The sequence below is a fragment of the Pongo pygmaeus genome, chromosome 10 (genome assembly GCF_028885625.2).
Source record: "Pongo pygmaeus isolate AG05252 chromosome 10, NHGRI_mPonPyg2-v2.0_pri, whole genome shotgun sequence".
NCBI lineage: Eukaryota > Metazoa > Chordata > Mammalia > Primates > Hominidae > Pongo > Pongo pygmaeus.
In genome coordinates this window covers 10,255,634-10,277,500 of record NC_072383.2, presented here as the reverse complement: position 1 = coordinate 10,277,500, position 21,867 = coordinate 10,255,634, and the positions used below count along the sequence as shown (strand labels likewise).

General features: G+C 40.5%; 1 protein-coding gene across 6 annotated transcripts in view; it reads left to right on the top strand.

Moving 5' to 3' along the window:
* Window positions 1-18,346, top strand: part of CLEC1A (C-type lectin domain family 1 member A) — a 54,703-nt gene extending 36,357 nt beyond the window's left edge. For all 6 annotated transcript variants that reach the window (XM_063672406.1, XM_054443834.2, XM_054443836.2 and 3 more), the window contains 4 exons: window positions 5,332-5,508; window positions 11,093-11,244; window positions 15,414-15,532; window positions 17,319-18,346. In XM_063672406.1, the coding sequence (XP_063528476.1) occupies window positions 5,332-5,508; window positions 11,093-11,244; window positions 15,414-15,532; window positions 17,319-17,499 (629 nt within the window). In that variant the 3' untranslated portion in view covers window positions 17,500-18,346. The remainder of the gene's footprint in view (window positions 1-5,331; window positions 5,509-11,092; window positions 11,245-15,413; window positions 15,533-17,318) is intronic.
* Window positions 18,347-21,867: the final 3,521 nt, after the last annotated feature.

Genomic DNA, 21,867 nt, shown 5'->3' with positions numbered 1-21,867 from the left:
GGATATTGGTCTGTAGTTTCCTTTTTGTTCTGTGCTTTCCTGGTTTTGGTATTAGTGTGATACGGCTTCACAGAATGATTTAGGGAAGATTCTCTTTCTCTATTTTTGGGAATAGTTTCAGTAATATTTGTACCAATTCTTCTTTGAATGTCTGATGGAATTCAGCTGTGAATCCATCTGTGAATGGACTTTTATTTGTTGGCAATGTTTTTATTACTGTTTCAATTTCACTACTTGTTACTGTTCTGTTCAGAGTTTCTATTTATGCCTGGTTTAATCTAGGAGGGTTGTATATTTCCAGGAATTTATCTATCCCCTCTGGACTTTGTGATCTTTTGTATTTGTGTGGCATCAGTTGGAACATCTCCCATTTCATTTGTAATTGAGGTTATTTGGATCTTCTCTCCTTTTCTTGATTAACCTTGCTAACATTCTATCGATTTTATTTATCTTTTCAAAGAACCAGTTTTTTGTTTCATTCATCTTTTGTAATTCTTTTTTTTTCTTCATTTCAATATCATTTAGTTCTGCTCTGATCTTTGATACTTCTTTTCTTCTGCTGGATTTGGGTTTGGTTTGTTCGTGTTTCTACAATTTTTCTTGAGGCATGACCTGAGATGGTGTATTTGTGGTTTTTCAGAAATTTTGATGTAGTCATTTAATGCTACGAACTTTCCTCTTAGCACCGCTTTTGCTGTATGCTAGAGGTTTTCGTAAGTTGTGTCACCAATATTATCGTTCTGTTCAAAATATTTTTTAATTTCTATCTTGATTTTGTTGTTTACCCAAAGATCATTCAAGATCAGATTATTTTATTTCCGTGAATTTGTGTAGTTTTCAGGGTGCCTTGTATTGTTAATTTTCAATTTTATTTCACTATGCTTTGAGAGAATACTTGATATAATTTCAGTTTTCTTAAATTTATAGAGACTTGTTTTGCGGCCTATCATATGGCCTTTGTTGGAGAATGTTACATGTGCTGATGAAAAGAATGCATACTCTGCAGTTGTTGGATGGAATGTTTTGTAAATATCTGTTAAGTCAATTTGTCCTAGGGTATAGTTTTAAGTCCACTGTTTCTTTCTTTCTTCTTCATTGTTGACTTTCTGTCTTCAAGACCTGTCTGGTGCTGTCAGTGGAGTGTTGGAGTCCCCCACTATTATTGTGTTGCTGTCTATCTCATTTTTTTAGGTCTAGTAGTAATTGTTTTATAAATTTGGGAGCTCCAATGTTAAGTGCATATATATTTAGGGTTGTGATACTTTCCTGTTGGAAAGTGTATATATATTTAGGGTTGTGATACTTTCCTGTTGGAAAGTGCATATATATTTAGGGTTGTGATACTTTCCTGTTGGAAAGTGCATATATATTTAGGGTTGTGATACTTTCCTGTTGGAAAGTGCATATATATTTAGGGTTGTGATACTTTCCTGTTGGAAAGTGCATATATATTTAGGGTTGTGATACTTTCCTGTTGGAAAGTGCATATATATTTAGCGTTTTGATACTTTCCTGTTGGATTTTTCCTTTTATCACTATATAATGTCTATAATGTCTCTCTTTGTCTGTTTTTTTTTTTTTTTTTACTCTTTGTGCTTTAATGTCTGTTTTGTCTGATAAAAGAATAGCTACTCCGGCTCATTTTTGTTTTCCATTTGCATGGACTATCTTTTTCCACCTCTTTACCTTAAGTTTATGTGAGTCCTTATGTGTTAGGTGAGTCTTTTGAAGACAGCAGATACTTGATTGGTGAAATATTATCCATTCTGTCATTCCTTATCTTTTAAGTGGAGCATTTAGGCCGTTTACATTCAGTGTTAGTATTGAGATGTGCAGTACTGTTCTATTCATTATGCTAGTTCTTGCCTGAATACCTTGTTTTATTGTGTGTGTGTGTGTTATTGTCATATAGGTCCTGTGGGATTTGTGCGTTCAGGAGATTCTATTTTGGTGTATTTTGAGATTCTGTTTCAAGATTTAGCACTCCTTTTAGCATTTCTTGTAGCGCTGTCTTGGTAGCGGCAAATTCTTGCAGCATTTGTTTCTCTGAAAAAAACATTATTTCTATTTCATTTATGAATCTTAGTTTCACTGGATACAAAATTCTTGGCTGACAATATTTTGTTTGAGGAGGGTAAAAATAGGACCCCAATCCTTTCTGCCTTGTGGGGTTTCTGATGATGTCAGCTATTAATCTGATAAGTTTTCATTATAGATTACCTGATGTTTTTGTCTTACAGCTTTTAAGATTCTCTCCTTCATCTTGACTTTAGATAACATAATGAATATTTACCTAGGCGATAATCTTTTTGCAATGAATTTCCCAGGAGGTTTTTGAGCTTTTAGTATTTGAGAGATTGTTTGGAGGTTCTAGCAAGAGAGTGCAGCTACTCGTATACCCTTGACCAGACTGGTCCTCCTCTATCGGGTATGGTTGTCCTCTTCGACCGAGTGCACAGCTTCAGGAGGGATGCACATGGAGCAGTGAGGGAGGAAGGGGACACACGCCTAGCCTGCCAGATCAGCCAAATCAATACTGGCAATCAATGGGGTGACAGATATCGCAGCCAGATCGCCCTTACATCCTGAGCTTCTAGTGTTTGGATGTCTAGATCTCTAGGAAGACCATGGGTGTTTTCCTGGTTTATCCCCTCAAATAAGTTTTCCAAACTTCTAGATTTCTCTTCTTCCTCAGAAACAACAATTATTCTTAGGTTTGGCCATTTACTATAACTCCGACTTACTTGGAGACTTTGTTCATTTTTTTTTTCTGTTATCTTTGTCTTTGTCAGATTGGGGTAATTCAAAAGCCTTGTCTTCAAGCTCTGAAATTCTCTCTTCTTGTTCTAGTCTATTGTTGAAACCTTCTACTGCATTTTGTATTTCTCTAAGTGCATCTTTCATTTCCAGAAGTTGTGACTGTTTTTTCTTTATGATATTTATTTCTCTGGATAATTTTTTTAATCCATATCCTATATTGTTTTTTAAAATTTGTTTAGGCCAGATGTGGTGGCTCATGCCTATAACCCCAGCACTTTGGGAGGCTGAGGAGGGCAGATCACCTGAGGTCAGGAGTTCAAGACCAGCCTGGCCAACATGGTGAAACCCCGTCTCTACAAATAATATAAAAATTAGAGAGGCATGGTGGTGGGCACCTGTAATCCCAGCCACTTGAGAGGCTGAGGCAGGAGAATCACTTGAACCTGGGAGGCAGAGGTTGCAGTGAGCCAAGATCACACTACTGCATTCCAGCTTGGGCAACAGAGTGAGATTCTGTCTCAAAAAGAAAGAAAACCATAAATAAGTTTCTTAAGTTGGTTTTCATTTTTCTCTGGTATCTCCTTGAGTAACTTAATAATCAACCTTCTGAATTCTTTATCTGGCAATTCAAAGATTTCTTCTTGGTTTGGATCCATTGCTGGGGAGCTAGTGTTACCTTTTGGTGGTGGTGTAGAATCCTGTTTTGTCATATTACCAGAATTATTTTTCTGTTTCCTTGTCATTTGGGTATGTTGGGTATTTCAGTGAAAAGATCTGGAACACACAGGCTGCTGTTCAGATTCTTTCATCCCATGGGGTGATCCCTTGATGTTGTACTCTCCCCCTTCCCCTAGGTATAGGGCTTCCTTAGAGCCAGACTGCAGTGATTGTTACTGTCTTCTGGGTCTAGCCACCCAGTGGTGCTACCAGGCTCCAGGCTGGTGCTGGGGAATGTCTGCAGAATTCTGTGATATGATCCATCTTCAGGTCTCCCATCTGTGGATACCAGCACCTGCTCTGGTGAAGTTGGCAAGGAGGTGAAGTAGACTGTGTGAGTCCTTGGTTGTAGATATGTTTAGTGTGCTGGTTTTCTTGAATGTTGGTTATGCTAGCAGTGAAGTCAGATGGACACACTCAGGACCTCTGGTTAGCCAGGATGTTGCAGGCAGTGAAATTAGCTGTTGTCTTCTCCCTCCTTGGAGCAGGGTTATTCTGTCTTGAGTTACTCTAATGGTTTGAGTTGGTTGGCCTCCAGCCAGGAGGTGGTGCTTTAAAGAGAACACCAGCTGTAGTAGTAGACAGGGGATGTAAGCTTGTTCTAAGTTTGCCAGGATGAGTATTCAGGTTTCTCAGGTGATGAGCGGGGCCATACGGTTCCCAAGAGTTTATGTCTTTTGTGTTTGGGTACCAGGGTGGGTAGAGAAAAAACATCACATGGGGTCAGGGTTAGGCAGGTCTGAGCTCACACTCTCCTTGGACGGGGCTTGTCATGAATGCTGTGGGGGATGGGGGTTGGTTCTCAGGGTATTATGGCTGCCTCTGCTGTGTCATACAGGTCGCCAGGGAAGTGGGAGAAAGCTGGCAGTGATAGGCCTTACCCAGCTCCCACATAGCTGGTAAGGCATCTTGCTCCTCCCGTGCCCTACCAACAACATGGAGTTTATATCCTGGCAGCTCATGCCTGGGGCTCTGAACTTGCCCCAGGCTACAACCCTTCCCACTGAGAAAGCAAGCAGGCTTTCAGGCCACACCTCTCCCCACCTTCCCACACCATGTCGCAGTTCCTGTGCTGATATCTGTAGCAGTTCCTCTGTGCCCCCTGGATTCTGCTTAAGAAAATTCATATCCAGTTGAAATTATTACAAAATTCATTTGGAAGCTTCTTTCATCCTGTGACTCCTCTTTAATTACACTGGCTATCTTGTCCAATGACCCCTGTGACACAAAGTCAGGGATGGCTTCCCTGGGCTTGAGCTGGAGAATGGGAGTGCCTACAGGACTCTTCCCTCTGCTTCTTCTACTTTTATATTTTGCATATATTTTATATTTGGCTCCCTACATCCATTTCTGCTCCAGGTAAGGTTAAATCCTTCTCATGTAACCCAGATTTTCAGGTTCTCCAGTAGGGATGTGTGTTCAGAGGTGGGTTTTCCCCACTTCACACATTTTTGGCTGTCTTGGAGAATTTTCAGTATTGAGTTGCTTCTTTCAAAGGATCTGTGAATTCTTTCAGTTTTCCTAGTATGTTCCTGAGGTGGTTCCTGGAGGAAAAGTTCACAGTGTGAGTCTCCTCACCCTGTTCTGTTGTCCAAGTGGGAGCTCCATCTTAGCCCTCTTAGCTGCCATTTTCTCCCCATGACTTCACATTTTTAGACAGACTTAAAGAAATTAATTTGCCCAAGGTGATACAACTGCTTATATATGTACTAGAGTCCAAACTTGAATATAGGCAATATGAGAACTCAGAGGCTGAGATACTAAAAAATACACTGTTTTGTCTTCCCCATAGGCAGAAAGTGGAAATAAAACATAGAAATAAGCTGTCCAGTCTGACTTGGTCATTTGGGTTAGTTTTTCAGTACTACCAGCTCTCCAATACTGGTCAAGACACCATTTCTCAAATGGAAGAAAGATTAGGAAATATGTCCCGAGAGTTGCAATCTCTTCAAGTCCAGAACATAAAGCTTGCAGGAAGTCTGCAGCATGTGGCTGAAAAACTCTGTCGTGAGCTGTATAACAAAGCTGGAGGTAAGTGTGTCCTGGTCACTCTGTCCCCATGTTGTCTGGAAACAGAGAGATGGATTTCCTGCTGGTGAAAGTGAGAGTCAAGTATTATTTAACTAGAGGTCTGGCAAACTGAAAAAGGGTTTGGGCTTCAAGATCATGATCAGTTGTTGGGATTACATGATTCATATGTGTCTGTGATACCATACATCAAGGGACTCTTCAAATGCAGACATTTTAAAACAATAAAAACAATTAACTAAGAATAACCAAAATAAGACTACAAGTAAAGAAAATACAGGGGTATGTCTCAACTTACGTCGGCAAATGTTCTTACAAATTCTTTCCTAGTAAGAAGTAAGCAAACTCATAACTATAGTTCTCAAATCTTAAAAATCATACAGGGACTAGTCTGAAAATGCAGATAAGCTGAATCAAATTCAAGTTATTTTAATTCAGGATAACTTGGCTGGGTATCAAAAATAGGTAGTTTAATAAGGACCACAGATGATGACAGTGCCAATGGTAGGTGAACCACCATTGATAAAATTACTGCTGGAGAAGTCTAGGAGCATCGCTTCAGTGTGAGTGCGTGTGTATTCCTATTCTATTCTTTTCAGGTTTTGTGATAATCTACTTTATTCAGATCAGCTCTCTCTTCTGCTCTCTTTATCATGCTTACTTAGGAAATGGCATACGTGTTCAGGTTTCCACTTTTATTTCTTTTTTAGCAACTCTGAAGGAGGGCAAAGTCTCCTCGTCTACTATACACACACCACTTCCCACCTGAAACAGACATCCTGATTGCATGGCTACCCAGGAAAAAATATTAATAGGCACAGTTTTACTTCTCTAAGTGATTCTTTCCTACATGACTAATGACGTCAATGGTCATAATGTCCTTATTTACTAATTTTTCTTTTTCCTTTTTTTTTGGGTGGGGGGAGATGGAGTCTTGCTCTGTTGCCTAGGCTGGAAGGCAGTGACACGATCTCAGCTTGCTGCAACTTCCTCCTCCCAGGTTCAAGCAATTCTCCTGCCTCAGCCTCCTGAGTAGCTGGGACTACAGGTGTGCACCACCACACCCGGCTAATTTTTTTTTGTATTTTTAGTAGAGAGGGGTTTTCACTGTGTTGGGCAAGCTGGTCTTGAGCTCCCAAGCTCAGGTGTTCCCCCTGCCCCAGCCTCCCAAAGTGCTGGGATTATAGGCGTGAACTACCGCACCTGGCGCTTACTTACGAATTTTTCTAACAAAGCCCAGTATGCATACTTTCCTTTGTTGGTTGCCATATCTTCAAAAAGGTAATGAACTACTTGACAGGCTGAGGCTGGAAAATTGAGCTGAGGAGATCAAGACCAGCCCAGGCAACATAGTAAGACACTATCTCAAGAATTATTTTTATTTTTATTTTTAATTTTATTTTTTATATATACTTTTTAAGACAGAGTCTCACTCTGTCACTTAGACTGGAGTGCAGTGGCGTGATCTCGGCTCCCTGTGGCCTCCATCTCCTGGCTTCAAGCGATTCTCGTATCTCCTCTTGGGTAGCTGGGATTACAGGCATGCACCACCACATCTGGCTAATTTTTGTATATTTTAAGTAGAGACGGGGTTTTTCCATGTTGCCCAGGCTGGTCTTGAACTCTGGCCTCAAGTGATCTGCCCGCCTCGGCCTCCCAAGTGCTGGGATTACAGGCATGAGCCATTGCACCTGTCTAAAAAAAAAATCTTTTTTAAGGTAACCAAGATTTTCCTAACACAAATGGTCTTTCAAATTTTTATTTAGGTATGTAAAAACAAACAAAAAGAGAGGCTATGCAAATAAGTTATATTTAATTTAAATATAAAATCTAAATGCAAATATATTAATGCTTCTTCTCATAAAAAATTCTTACATATTTTTGGTTAGATGTCAGTTCTCAGTTTTAATCTGCTACTTTTTATTTCTTACCCTCATCTTACCCATTATCCATCCATCCATCCATCCATCCATCCACCCACTGAAGTGATATTTATGCATTTAGTTAGTACTGCTACCAGTATGGTTGGAGTATTTACGGAATGCCTGCTGATGCCTATCTGACAAAACACACAGGATGTCTACTCTCATGGACCACTTACTCTAGTGGGGTGGTAGAAGTAAATATATTGAAAAACGTAAAATAAGATGACTAATGTCTTTGTCTGTTTGTGTTGCTATAAAGGAGTACCCGAGCCTGGGTAATTTATACAGAAAAGAGTTTTATTTGGTTAATGATTCTGCAGGCTATACAAGAAGCATGGTGCCAGCATCTGCTTCTTCTGAGAGCCTCAGGCAGCTTCCACACATGGGGGAAAGTGCAGCAGGTAACATGACAAGAGTCCAGGAGGCAAGAGATTGGGGAGGGACGTGCCAGGCTCTTTTTAACACTCAGTTCTCCTGGGACTAATAGAGCGAGAACTCACCAAGCTGTTCATAAGGGATCTACTGCCCTGACCGAGACACTTCCCATTAGGTCCCATCTCCAGCACTGAGAATCAAATTCCAATATGAGATTTGGAGGGGACAAATGTTCAAACTATATCAACCAGCATTTCCAAGTTGGCCCCCAACGTTCCTTATTTTAGTACTAAAAGTCCCACATTCTGGGAAACTCTAGGTCCGAGGTATACAATAATGATCGGCCAACCTAAATATAATGTATGAGAGATTAATCAATCCTATGAGAAATGAAGGTAAACAAGGCAAGAGGGATAAGGAATTCCAGGGTAGTCTGTTGCTACTTTAAATAGAGCTGTCATAAATCCTTAATTAAGATGATTATATGGTAGCAAAGACTTGAAAAGAGGGAGTTAGCCATGTAATATAGAGAAATAATAAGCTTTGTAGGTAAAACAGGAAACACAAGAGCCTTAAAACATGAATGTATCTGCATATTCAAGGAATAATGAGGAGCTCATGCAGTTGGAGTGGAAGACTACCAGGAGGCTAGGTAGAGATAATACACAGCATTAGGTGCCTTTGTGAGAGATTTGGCTACTATTTTGAGCAGATGAGGATTAATTATGGGGTTTTGAGCAGAGGAAATACATGATCTGGCATAAGTTTTTAAAGGCTTAATCTACATTCTGTTAAAATTAGACTGGAAGAGGAAAGAATAGCAACAGAGAAATCAGATAAGAGATGGCTATTACTAAAATCTAGGAGAAATATGATGGTTCTTCTAACTAGGATATTGTTTGTGGAAATGATGGCATGATGGGATATAAATGGATGTGTGAGAAATTAAAGATTCAAAAACAGCTCCAGAATTTCGAGGCAAAACAACTAGAAGCATAGAGATGTAATCGAGTGAAAGGAGGAAGAATTCTCTGGCTACAAGGGGAAAATTAGAAACCAGGAATGCTGTTTGGGGAGCTAGATATATGAGGAAAAAATTCTAGGCCAGACATATAAACAGACTTACATTCCTTTTGTCCAAAACACAGCAAAAATAAAGGAGAAATGGAGAGAGAAAGGACTATAAGGAAAAAAAGACGATTAGCCTTTTTTTTTGGATGACATATTTTCATGTATTTATGAAATGGAATGCCCTTCCTTGGGTTATTGGCCTTGCTAATATGAACATTATTGTTTATTGATCCTAAATATCTATAAACATTTATTGCACTATATCATATAAAAAATGGTAATTTATAGGTAAAGAGAGTTCATAGAAAGTGTACATGTTCTGTTTAGAAATTAGTTAGTATTTTATTTTTCCTAGGTGTATATGCCATGGACAAAACATCTGAAAACAGTTCATTTTCAGTCCACCCATTTTTCTGGCCAAAAATATGCATTTTCTCCTTTAAAAATATATATTTTTGGGGGGAGCAGAGAGGTGGGGAAAACAGGGTCTCTGTTGTCTAGGCTGGAGTGGAGGGTATATGTATATGTATATCTATCTATATCTATGTCTATACCTATATCTATATGTATATATAGAGAAATGAATTTCTTCTGATCTGTATTCTATTTTCCTCCTCCAATGGTTTAAGTAATAGTATATCAAATATTAGGCAGTTGAAGTTAAGAAGGTAAAGTTGTTTCTCTATCTCTGTCCCTTTAGTTACGTAGTGTCACTACCTATTTCACATAAGGCTCTCAGTCCTTTAGTCTCTCACCTTTCGATCTAATTGTCCCTTGCTTCCTCCTAAACATTCACTGAAAATTTCTCTATTAATTCTCTTACAAGTAGGGGACGTGTTTTTACACAGAGCACATAGAGAGTCACTTACCATATCTGAAGATTGAAGGTATTTAAGAAAACATTGTAGGTGAGACGGGAATGAGGTATTAATACACTGTACCAAATTTGCAGTTACATAGTTTTTATTTACTGAATCCAGAGCAGAATGAACCAAGATTCTCCTTGCTGAGTCCAGTTGCTGCTTCATAATCTTTTTCAGCACAGCACTCCAAGCATGTATTACCTATCTAAGTTCCGATAACAACAGGGACCACAGTTGAAATGGACCTTTATTAAATGCTTTTTATGCGTAAGTCTCTGCACAAACTGGACTCTGGTTTTTATGTATTTACTCTTCACAATAATCCTTTTAGGTAAGCATCATTCCCATTCTTGTTCTGTGTTTCAGAACGTCTGAGGCTCCCTGCATTTTTGCTTGAGTCTCTCCAGGTTGTTACATTTCTCCTGGTAGAATTCTGAAGCAAGAAGACCTGTCTGAAAGAGTGTAAAAGCTATTGAGCTCCACAGCAAGTTTTTCATAACATGACAAAGATATCCTTCTAAGTTATTTATTTATTTAAATTTTGTTTTACTTCATGAAATATTTCAAATTTACAAGAAGATGTAAACAATAATATAATAGCTACCTGTGTATTAGCTACTGAGATTTTAACATGTTAACTAGATCGCTTTTAAAATAAAAAAATTGTTATGGATATGACTTGGGTTCTCATCCCACTACAAACCCACAAGAGACTGGATTAGGTTCCTAATTCTAAATGACCCAGGGTCATGTATCCACACAGGGTTAAAACTATAGCTGTCAGGGCTTGGCGCCTATATTTGTGATCACTACCCACACTTCTCTGGCCTGGATGCCCAATTTAATTTGTGACACATGGAGATTCGGCATTCTAACTGCAGGCTTGCCTCAGTGTTTTTTTTCCTTAAAAAGACTCCACATCATATTGGTATATACTGTATTTTTTAAAGCTTATTTTACTATTATGTAAGATAATTTTGAGGAGAACATTATAGAAACTTTATTTCCTAAACACAATGCAGTTGGAGTTTCTGTACTGCTTTGTGAAATTGAATATGCTCTTCATGTGCTGAATTTCATAGGCAAGTGGCAAGAAAGTTCTAATCATTTTTTACTAGATTCCACATAAGCAATTAGTGTCTGTTTTAATTTCTACAACATACTTAGGACCAGTTATAATTCCTGGCAGTTAGTAGGTATCCAGAAAACATTGTAGTTATCATTGCCTGGGTAATTAATTAAATCTTGAAGAAGAGTTAATTCTTTCTTAGGACATCAAATACTATATAATTTCAAGAGAGGAGCAAGACAGACTCATGCAGAAAATAACAACAAAATTGGCTTTTTTCCAAGCACACAGGTGCAGCCCTTGTACAGAACAATGGAAATGGCATGGGGACAACTGCTACCGGTTCTATAAAGACAGCAAAAGTTGGGAGGACTGTAAATATTTCTGCCTTAGTGAAAACTCTACCATGCTGAAGATAAACAAACAAGAAGACCTGGTAAGATTCTGAGGCTTTTCAATGTTTGAAGGATTTCAAAAAGAGGCCTTAAAAGCATTAGGCAAGAAGATTCTAAGGATCAAGAATATCGGTCCACAGGTTTTTCACACTTTTCAATCAGGGCCTGAGTCTTATTCCTATTGCTTTGAACGGTCCCCAGAAGTAGACAGAAGCAGTTGTGTTCTCCACAAATACACACCCTTAGAAAGATGAGCAACATCACTTTAAACTCCCCTCTCGGGGAGCAAAGGTAGAATGTCTTAACTTCTTTCCTGTTTTGGTTTGGGTAGAAAAGGAATAATATTGATGCAATGTCAGAAACATGAAAATAGGGCTGCCTGCTCTTCCATTCTAAAAGTGGCAAAGCTTTTAAGTGGAAAATATTTAACTAAATTATTACCATAATCTGCAAATATATATCTTGCTTTCCAGAAGTTTACAGCCTAGGATAGACTGGTCAAGGCAAATGTGACAATAAAACTACAAATTGATATATATTGAGTTAGTATATGCAATTAAAGAACATAATTAAAATATGATTATTCCTCTTTCTCTCATATTTATTATTGCCTTTGAATTGAAGTTCTCAAATAGTATGGCCATTGCTTATTTATCATTGTTTCTGTAGAATTTAGCAGAGATTTTTCTTGATGAAGAGTAGGTTATCAACAAAGGGTTAATTGAATTAAATGCTCAGCTCACTACACAAATTCTTAACATCATTCTAATTACTTCTTAATTTCTACCTACTTCCTGAAATCTGTGATGAAAGAACCTCTGTAATTTCTCTCAGCTACTAATACTTTATAACCCTCTCTCGATGGCTTAATTTAGGCATAAAGCGAGGCAATTTCTTTGACTAAGACAGTGTGCCCCAGCAAAAACCCTGCTAATTTTTCTAATTCTCTTTGATTCCTCTGCCTCCAGCATACACTGCAAACTCAGGTATAAAGTTGAACTATATTATATCATGTGGTAGGAAATTTTCTTGTTAAAGCTATGTAGTTATTTTCTATCGTGAACTTCATATATTTGTATATATTTAAATCCTTTTCATATGATTTGCTTTCAAAACTTTTAATTTGAAGGCACCCCCCCGTTTAATTGGAATAAATATTTTCAACTACAGTTATTTTCACATGTTCACTCTATGACTATTGCTTGGTAATAGCTTCATTTACATTTTCAATGATCTCTCATTAAATCAGTATATTTTATTAATTATCTGAGGGGTTTTGGATGTAACAATGAAACAAAGTGTACGGCCTTGAGAAACTCATTATTTGAATGGATAATTATAATAAATATTTAGATAATTTCTATGTTAAAATATTAGGAGTGCACTGAGCCTGGGGAGGTTGAGGCTGCAGTGAGCTATGATCGTGCCACTGCACTCCAGCCTGGGCGACAGAGTGAGACCCTGTCCCCACCAATCCTCCAAAAATATCTATTAGGAGTGCAGAGTAAGACTAGATAGAAGTAAGTAAACAACTTTTAAAATGTAAACATATGTTAAATATGGATATTGGGAAAAGGATTACCACGTATAGGACTATACACATGTGTGCACATAAATTTTTTTTTTTTTATTAATTATTTATTGATGATTCTTGGGTGTTTCTCGGAGAGGGGGATATGGCAGGGTCATAGGATAATAGTGGAGAGAAGGTCAGGAGATAAACACATGAACAAAGGTCTCTGGTTTTCCTAGGCAGAGGTCCCTTCGGCCTTCTGCAGTGTTTGCGCCCCTGGGTACTTGAGATTAGGGAGTGGTGATGACTCTTAAAGAGCATGCTACCTTCAAGCATCTGTTTAACAAAGCACATCTTGCACCGCCCTTAATCCATTTAACCCTGAGTTGACACAGCACATGTTTCAGAGAGCACGGGGCTGGGGGAAAGGCCATAGATCAACAGCATCCCAAGGCAGAAGAATTTCTCCTAGTCAGAACAAAATGGAGTCTCCTATGCCCACCTCTTTCTACACAGACACAGCAACAATCTGATCTCTCCTTCCTTTCCCCACACTTCCCCCTCTTCTTTTCAACAAAACCGCCATCATCCTCATGGCCCGCTCCCGATGGTCGCTGTCTCTTCGGAGCTGTTGGGTACACCTCCCAGACAGGGCGGCCGGGCAGAGGCGCTCCTCACCTCCCAGACAGGGCGGCCGGGCAGAGGCGCTCCTCACTTCCTCCCAGACGGGGTGGCAGCCGGGCAGAGGCGCTTCTCACCTCCCAGACGGGGTGGCCGGGCAGAGGTGCTCCTCACTTCCCAGACAGGGTGGCAGCCGGGCAGAGGCGCTTCTCACCTCCCAGACGGGGCGGCCGGGCAGAGGCCTCCTCACTTCCCAGAGGGGGCGGCGGGGCAGAAGCACTCCTCACTTCCCAGAGGGGGCGGCCAGGCAGAGGCGCTCCTCACTTCCCAGATGGGGCCGCTGGGCAGAGGCGCTCCTCACTTCCCAGACGGGGCAGCCGGGCAGAGGCGCTCCTCACTTCTTCCCAGACGGGGTGGTGGCCAGGCAGAGGCGCTCCTCACCTCCCAGATGGGGCGGCCGGGCAGAGGTGCTCCTCATCTCCCAGACGGGGCAGCTGGGCAGAGGTGCTCCTCACTTCCTCCCAGACGGGGTGGCAGCCAGGCAGAGGCACTCCTCACCTCCCAGACAGGGCAGCCGGGCAGAGGCGCTCCTCACCTCCCAGACAGGGCGGCCGGGCAGAGGCGCTCCTCACTTCCCATACGGGGTGGCGGCCGGGCAGAGGTGCTCCTCACTTCCCAGATGGGGCAGCCGGGCAGAGGCGCTCCTCACTTCCTCCCAGACGGGGTGGTGGCCAGGCAGAGGCGCTCCTCACCTCCCAGATGGGGCGGCCGGGCAGAGGTGCTCCTCATCTCCCAGACGGGGCAGCCGGGCAGAGGTGCTCCTCACTTCCTCCCAGACGGGGTGGCAGCCGGGCAGAGGCACTCCTCACCTCCCAGACGGGGCGGCCAGGCAGAGGCGCTCCTCGCTTCCCAGACAGGGCAGCCGGGCAGAGGCACTCCTCACATCCCAGACGATGGGCGGCTGGGCAGAGACGTTCCTCACTTCCTGTACGGGATGGCGGCCGGTCAGAGGCGCGCCTCACTTCCCAGATGGGGCGGCTGGGCAGAGGGGCTCCTCACATCCCAGACGATGGGCGGCCAGGCAGAGACGCTCCTCACTTCCTAGACGGGGTGGCGTCGCGGCAGAGGCTGTAATCTTAGCACTTTAAGAGGCCAAGGCAGGAGGCTGGTAGGTGGAGGTTGTAGCCAGCCGAGATCACGCCACTGCACTCCAGCCTGAGCACCATTGAGCATTGAGTGAGCGAGACTCCATCTGCAATCCCAGCACCTCGGGAGGCCGAGGCAGGCAGATCACTCGAGGCCAGGAGCTGGAGACCAGCCCAGTCAACAGGGCAAAACCCCGTCTCCACCAAAAATACAAAAACCATTCAGGCGTGGCGGTGCGCGCCTGCAATCCCAGGCACTTGGCAGGCTGAGGCAGGAGAGTCACAGGAGCCCGAGGCAGGGAGGTTGCAGCGAGCCGAGATCACGGCAGTACAGTCCAGCTTCGGCAACAGAGGGAGACCGAAAAAAGAAGGAGAGGGAGACCAAAGAAAGGAGAGGGAGAGGGAGAGGGCACATAAATATTTATAGATAGAAATTTAAAAATTTCTTTCTCCTCTTCCTAGTCTAAGACAAAAATCATCCTTGCAAATTTTTCTTTTACTTCTTTTCTTCCTTTCCCAGGTATTTATAACGGTTACTACCTCATTCCTGCACTTTTCCCTCCATATTCTTCCATGTCCCAGAATCATTCTGCATCTCTTTCTTAGTCTTTCCCTCATATTTTTATGTCAACATTAATGTTTAATTCTGTGCTTTAAAAGCCATGGGTCAGGAACAAATCTTGGTTGATGTGATTTCCGCTTTCAGAATATCGACATGTGTTCCATATTTACTAAGACAAAATAAGTTATTAAACCTGGACAAATTTCTGACTGGCCTCAGCATAGATGCTTTTTCTCTTAAGCATATGAGCATCTATGTGAAGCAGGACTTGTGTGTGCCTTGAGAAAAGTGCTGGCTGGCCCATGCATGTCTGCACATGTGAGTAATCATGCCACCAACGCTAAAGCTTTTCTTGTGTGCTTTTCACAGGACTTTGCCGTGTCTGAGAGCTACTCTGAGTTTTTCTACTCTTATTGGACAGGGCTCTTGCGCCCTGACAGTGGCAAGGCCTGGCTGTGGATGGATGGAACCCCTTTCACTTCTGAACTGTAAGCCTTCAGGATATTTTATGGGAAAGGCATTTAACAAAGATATTTTGCTTGAGTGATAGAGCTCAAGAATTTGGTCCATCAAGTATTAATCAAACTTCTGCTTTGTACTGGATACTGTGTTTGCAGGAGGATACCTGAAGATATTTGAACCATAGTGCATCCTCATTTTGTTTGTGTGTGTGTGTGTGTGTTTGTTCGTTTGATTGTTTTTTGAGATAGCGTCTTGCTCTGTTGCATGGGCTGGAGTGCAGTGGTGCAAGCTCTGCTCACTGAAACCTCTACCTCCCAAGCTCAAGCTCTCCTCTCACCTCAGCCTCCTGAGTAGCTCGGACTACAGGCGTGCACCACTACATGCGGCTAATTTTTTGTCTGTTTTGGAAAGACAGGTTTGTGATGTGTTGCCCAGTCTTGTTTAGAATTCCTGGACTCAAGTGATTTGCCCATCTTGGTCTCCCAAAGTGCTGAGATTACAAGCATGAGCCACTGCACCCGGCCAGTGCTTGCTTTTGAACTGCTTATAAGCCAGTGAGGGAGACAGATACATAGCATTAGTAAAATATCAGGGTAGTTCTCTTGCTGCTTTCAGAAGTTTGTGTCTGGGACATACTGCAGATGAGAGAAGGGAGAGGCAGAGAGAGAGAGAGAGAGAGAGAGAGAGAGATCTTTCCCTGAGTGACTAAATTGAAGCCCAGGAGTCCAGGCTGTAATGGTGGTTGCCTAAGGTCACAAAACTTGTCAGTACCCAGAGATAGGATAAGAGTTCTTGGCTTTCTGTGCAGTAAAATAGGGAGCACATCTTTTAAAAAATACAATCTCTGAGAAAAGATTTGCTGAAAATGTAAGGGGTAATATAAAACACTAGTCGTACATATGCTGTGAGCATTTAGACAGGAGTACACATGGTATCTGTGTTAGTCCATTTTTGCATCAGCATAAATGAATGCCTGAGGCTGGATAGTTTATAAAGAAAGGAGGTTTAATTGGCTCACAATCCTGCAGGCTGTACAAGCATCTGCTTGGCTTCTGAGGAGGCTTCAGGGAGCTTTACTCATGGCAGAAGGCGAAGCCAGAGCTGGCATGTCCAATGGCAAGAGAGAACACAAAAGAGAAGGGGGTGGGGGGAGGTTCCAGGCCCCTTTAAACCACCAGATCTTGCATCAACTAACTGAGTGAGAACTCACTCATCACCAAGAAGAGGGCGCCAAGCCATTCATGAGGGATCCACCCCTATGACCCGAACACCTCCCCCCAGGCCCCATCTCCAACACTGGGGATGACATTTCAACTAAGATTTGGAAAGAACACACATCCGAACCACATCAGTATCCTTTGAAACAGGAAATTGTAATTTCTCTATCAAAATATATCACATGTAAAGCCACATTTGAACAGACACCATTCTTCCCTATGTACAATATATCATTAATTCTCCCAGGAGACAGGATATATTTGATGTAATCATTTGTATTTTACAGTTAAGTAAACTGAGTTACAGAGAAGGTAGAGAACTTTTTAAGTGGCAGAAAAACTATATAAATTTGGAGGAGAACACATAGCTTCGCTTTAGTTAGAAATGATTTTTGCTGTTTGGGGTGACCTGCTGTTTCTAAGAATGAGTACGGAAACTTAGGGACTGAAGAGAAAGAGGCACATGACCCCAGTTTCCTGGTAAACTTTTTCTGGTATCTATACTATAATTTTATCACTCTAGAAAGAATGGGTATTTAATATTTTATTTTAGAAATAAACTGTGATTAAATTTACTTTTTCTTCCTTTTTTGAGGTTCCACATTATAATAGATGTCACCAGCCCAAGAAGCAGAGACTGTGTGGCCATCCTTAATGGGATGATCTTCTCAAAGGACTGCCAAGAATTGAAGCGTTGTGTCTGTGAGAGGAGGGCGGGTATGGTGAAGCCAGAGAACCTCCATTTCCCCCCTGAAATATTAGGCGAAAGTGACTGATTCATCTTCTGCAACTACAAATAGCAGAGTGAGCCAGGCGATGTCAATGCAAGGGCTACTTGAGACATTGGGAAATGGAACATAATCAGGAAAGACTATCTCTCTGACTAGTACAAAATGGGTTCTTGTGTTTCCTGTTCAGGATCACCAGCATTTCTGAGCTTGGGTTTATGCACATATTTAACAGTCACAAGAAGTCTTATTTACATGCCACCAACCAACCTCAGAAACCCATAATGTCATCTACCTTCTTGGCTTAGAGATAACTTTTAGCTTTCTTTCTTCTAAATGTCTAATATCCCCTCCCTGTTTTCATGTCTTCCTTACACTTGGTGGAATGAGAAGCTATTTGAAGTAGAGGAAATACATTGAAGTAACATCCTTTTCTCTGACAGTCAAGTAGTCCATCAGAAATTAGCAGTCACTTCCCAGATTGTACCAGCAAATACACAAGGAATTCTTTTTGTTTGCTTCAGTTCATACTAGTCCCTTCCCAATCCATCAGTAAAGACCCCATCTGCCTTGTCTATGCCCTGTTTCCCAACAGGGATGTCACTTGATATGAGAATCTCAATGCCTTATAAACATTCCTTCCTGTGTCCATTAAGACTCTGATAATTGTCTCCCTTCCATAGGAATTTCTCCCAGGAAAGAAATATATCCCCATCTCAGTTTCATATCAGAACTACTGTCCCCGATATTCCCTTCAGAGAGATTAAAGACCAGAAAAAAGTGAGCCTCTTCATCTGCACCTGTAATAGTTTCAGTTCCTATTTTCTTCCATTGACCCATATTTATACCTTTCAGGTACTGAAGATTTAATAATAATAAATGTAAATACTGTGAAGTGTGTGTGATTTTACAATGGACTTATGGCTTGTGGGAAAATTCAGCATGGAAATGCTTTTCAAAATATGATAGCAATCATTATTTTGATTGTGCCTTACTGGGAGTTTTTGGGGAATTTACAAGAGTGCTGATTACATGATTATCTGGAGAAAATAAGATGTCTTTGAAATACATGTTGGCTTCAAGAGAACAGTTTTAATGTTTTCCTAAAATGAAATCTTTTGAGGCGAGCTTATGGCATCAACACATGGTTGATGAGGAAGCTGAGTTGCATTAGTGCACATGATTTCCAGTCAGGTCATGGGGAAATGAACAGAGACAGTGACATCTTTGTAGCTGCTCCTTTGTGAGGCACTTCTTTCTTGAGATGACTCCATGCACAAATATAACAGGGATCATTGGGAATGACACCATCACAGCCACCAAGTTTATTGGTTTATTGATAAATCAATTTTGAGGGTTTTATGCTAGAAAGGATAACATTATAAATCTTTGTTTTCCAACAGTGGAAGCTGAGGTGCTTGAGTTTTGTTTTTCATAAACATCTATCTCATGGTAAAATGATGTATAGTAGCAATCATATGATAGAAAGAACACATTGGTGCTCATTTTCATAAACTTCATTTTGTTAGATTGTCACTTAGCAAAGACTATTGCAGATTCTTCCTTGAGAACTTTCCTTTCAATTTTCTGTTGATTTCCTTAAAATTTTCTTCAGGGTTGAGCAAGTTCTGTTGATATATTGTGTCATGCAAAGAAAACTGTATTTGTGGTTAGAAAATGAAGATTTTAGACCTCTTATTCTGATTTACTTATTAGGCAAGTCACTTTACTCCATGAAACCTATTTCACTGCATATGAAGTAGAAATAGTTATAATTTCCTCATAATGTTACTGTTAGCTGAAATGAAGTAAATGTGAAATCAGTTTCATAATGTGAACTGCAATAAAAAATGTAAGGGAAGTCGAGAAAATATTTTTAAAAGGATCTAGTGATTTATTTTTAAATATAGAGGCGCACATACACATGCATAAGCAATGTTAAAAGGAAAAAACTTCAGCTCAATTAAATTTAAAAGAGTTTAATTGAGCAATGAAGCGTTCCCAAATCGGGCAGCCTCCAGAGTCAGAGTAGACTCAGAGGCTCCAGTGCAGCCATGTGGTGGAAGAAGATTTATGGACAGAAAAAGGAAAACGTAGTAAAGAAAAAGGAAGTGAGGTACAGAAAAAGCTGGATTGGTTACAGCTCGGAGTTTGCCTTATTTGGACACAATTCAAACAGTTGGCTACATTTGATTGGCCAAAGCACAGTGATTGGCACAAGTGTAGGCTAGGGTCTGTTTACCCCTCAACTTGTTATAGTTGATGTTATGTACAGAGAATCCTTTAGGCTAAACTTAAAATATGTAAGAAGGCAGTGTTAAGCTAAACTTGATTTATTAATAACAGCAAACTTCTTTGGAAATTTGTATTTATGAACAAATTGTAGAAGGGCACCTACTTTGGGGAGCTAAGGATTTTATTACCAAATATTTTTGACGAAGAGTGCAGATTTTCAATGAAAGTAGTTCATATAATAGGTACATAACAAGAAATGAGAAGTAAGCCTGCAGCTAAGCAATTGTTATGTAAGCCTTGTTACTACAGAAAGAAAATATGACTGATAGGAGGAAGTCAAATGATTTTGTGGACTAAGCTGTAAAACAGATTGCACTCATTTAAGTTTTGACTCCTAGCATCCTATGTAGCTGCAGTCTAGCTCAGGGATGGATGACAAGCTTCTCTTTAAGTGCCATTGATGTGAAGGGTCTAGCTGCCTGCAGAGTGAGTTTTGAATGGTATGTCATTCCAAGTCTGGGACTAAGGGATAGTGTCACTTTAGATTGTGAGGAGGAAAAAATAGCATACATTTGACATACTTCAGCTTCTTCCCTGAGCTTATTCTTCTTCATCTGTCCCCTTAATCCCTTCATCTTTATAGCAAAACTCACAATATTGACCACAATGTGAACAAACATTTCAAAACAACAGAAAAAGTGAATAGCATAACATTCTCACTACACACTTTTGAAAAATTGGTATTAAGAATAGGAAATAATGATAAAGTGAATTTTAAAATCTGATTTGCTAAGAACAATATCCAGTTGAGAATCAGAGAGGGGCACTGTATGAATTGGTTTTTCCGGATGAGACTTTTTTCTTTCTAGGTTCTTGTTTATGTAATTCTGAAGAAATTGCAGGAACAGTCAAACGAGGAGCCCAGCCTTTCCTGGTAGAGCTGAGATCCCTGGGTACACAATAAGCTCTTTCTTTTCCTGAGGATATTGAACCCGCTCTCAGGATTTATCAACAGGAAACAGGCCATGAGCACTGTAACAGCAGGAAGTGTGAGAAGAGTAATGGGGAGCTTTTATTTTGAGGATGCAAACACATTATGAACAAGGTAGAAAAGTCTAGTAGGTTGTCTCCGGGCCAGCTTTAATATTTGGGAGTCAACTCCTCTGTAGAGAGATTCTTACAGTATTTGAAGATTACAAACAGCAGGATCCTCTGATTTAAAGTCTGCATGACATTTGTGCATGCTTCATTATATGAATAGATTTTTAGGCTCGAATAGTATCTACTGTTATTCTACCAATATTATTATTATTATTATGTATATATTTTTATACATTTAATATACTTTAACCAAACATGTAACAAAAGCTCTTCACATTTGCAGGATAGTTTTATTTTTAGTTTTCTTTTCATTTGTTTAAGACTAACTTAGAACTAAATGAAAGAGATCTAAGATGCCCAATTCATTGTTGGTGGGACTAGGATATAAGACTGGCATACTCAGTGTTGTATCTGAAAAGCCTTGGTATCCTGGACCAAAAGCAACCTGCAGAGAAGAATCACCCAACTATAGCATCTGTGTGGAAAGCAGCATTGTTGCTGAGGAGATTTGTAGGAGCTGAAGTCAGCTGCACTGTAGATAAATTCTAAATTTGAAAATACTGCATCATACACTACGGGATGACATCAGCTGAAGGATGTTTGCCTTTTGCTTTATTGTACTTTTTAAAGAATGATTATAAATGCTTTGTATCCTTTCTCTAAACATAGTTCCATGACAATACTTTGAAGAATCTTTAAGGCAAACAGTTTTTGCTAGTAAATTCCGCTATTGTTTCTCCTTTATTCCAGGTTATTACATTCAGCTGCCAGCTGTCAGCTGTAAAAATCAAACACAGGAGACAATATATGCTGTGTTTTCTCTGCTATTCTCCTTTTTCAGGTTCAGCAGAAAATTAGAGAAAAATCTCTTTTACTTAAACTCCCACATTTAAACTCTAGGTCAAGGGTAAATAAACAAAAACATACTCTTCTCATCCTTACACAACCTTACTCATTGTAAAAGGACATTTAGGTAAGAGGATATTTAGTTTCATTAAAATGATTTCCAGTGACTCAGAGAATTAGGTTTTATTTCTACTTTATATATTTAAGTGATGCCTTTATGCTTAGGAAGAAAAG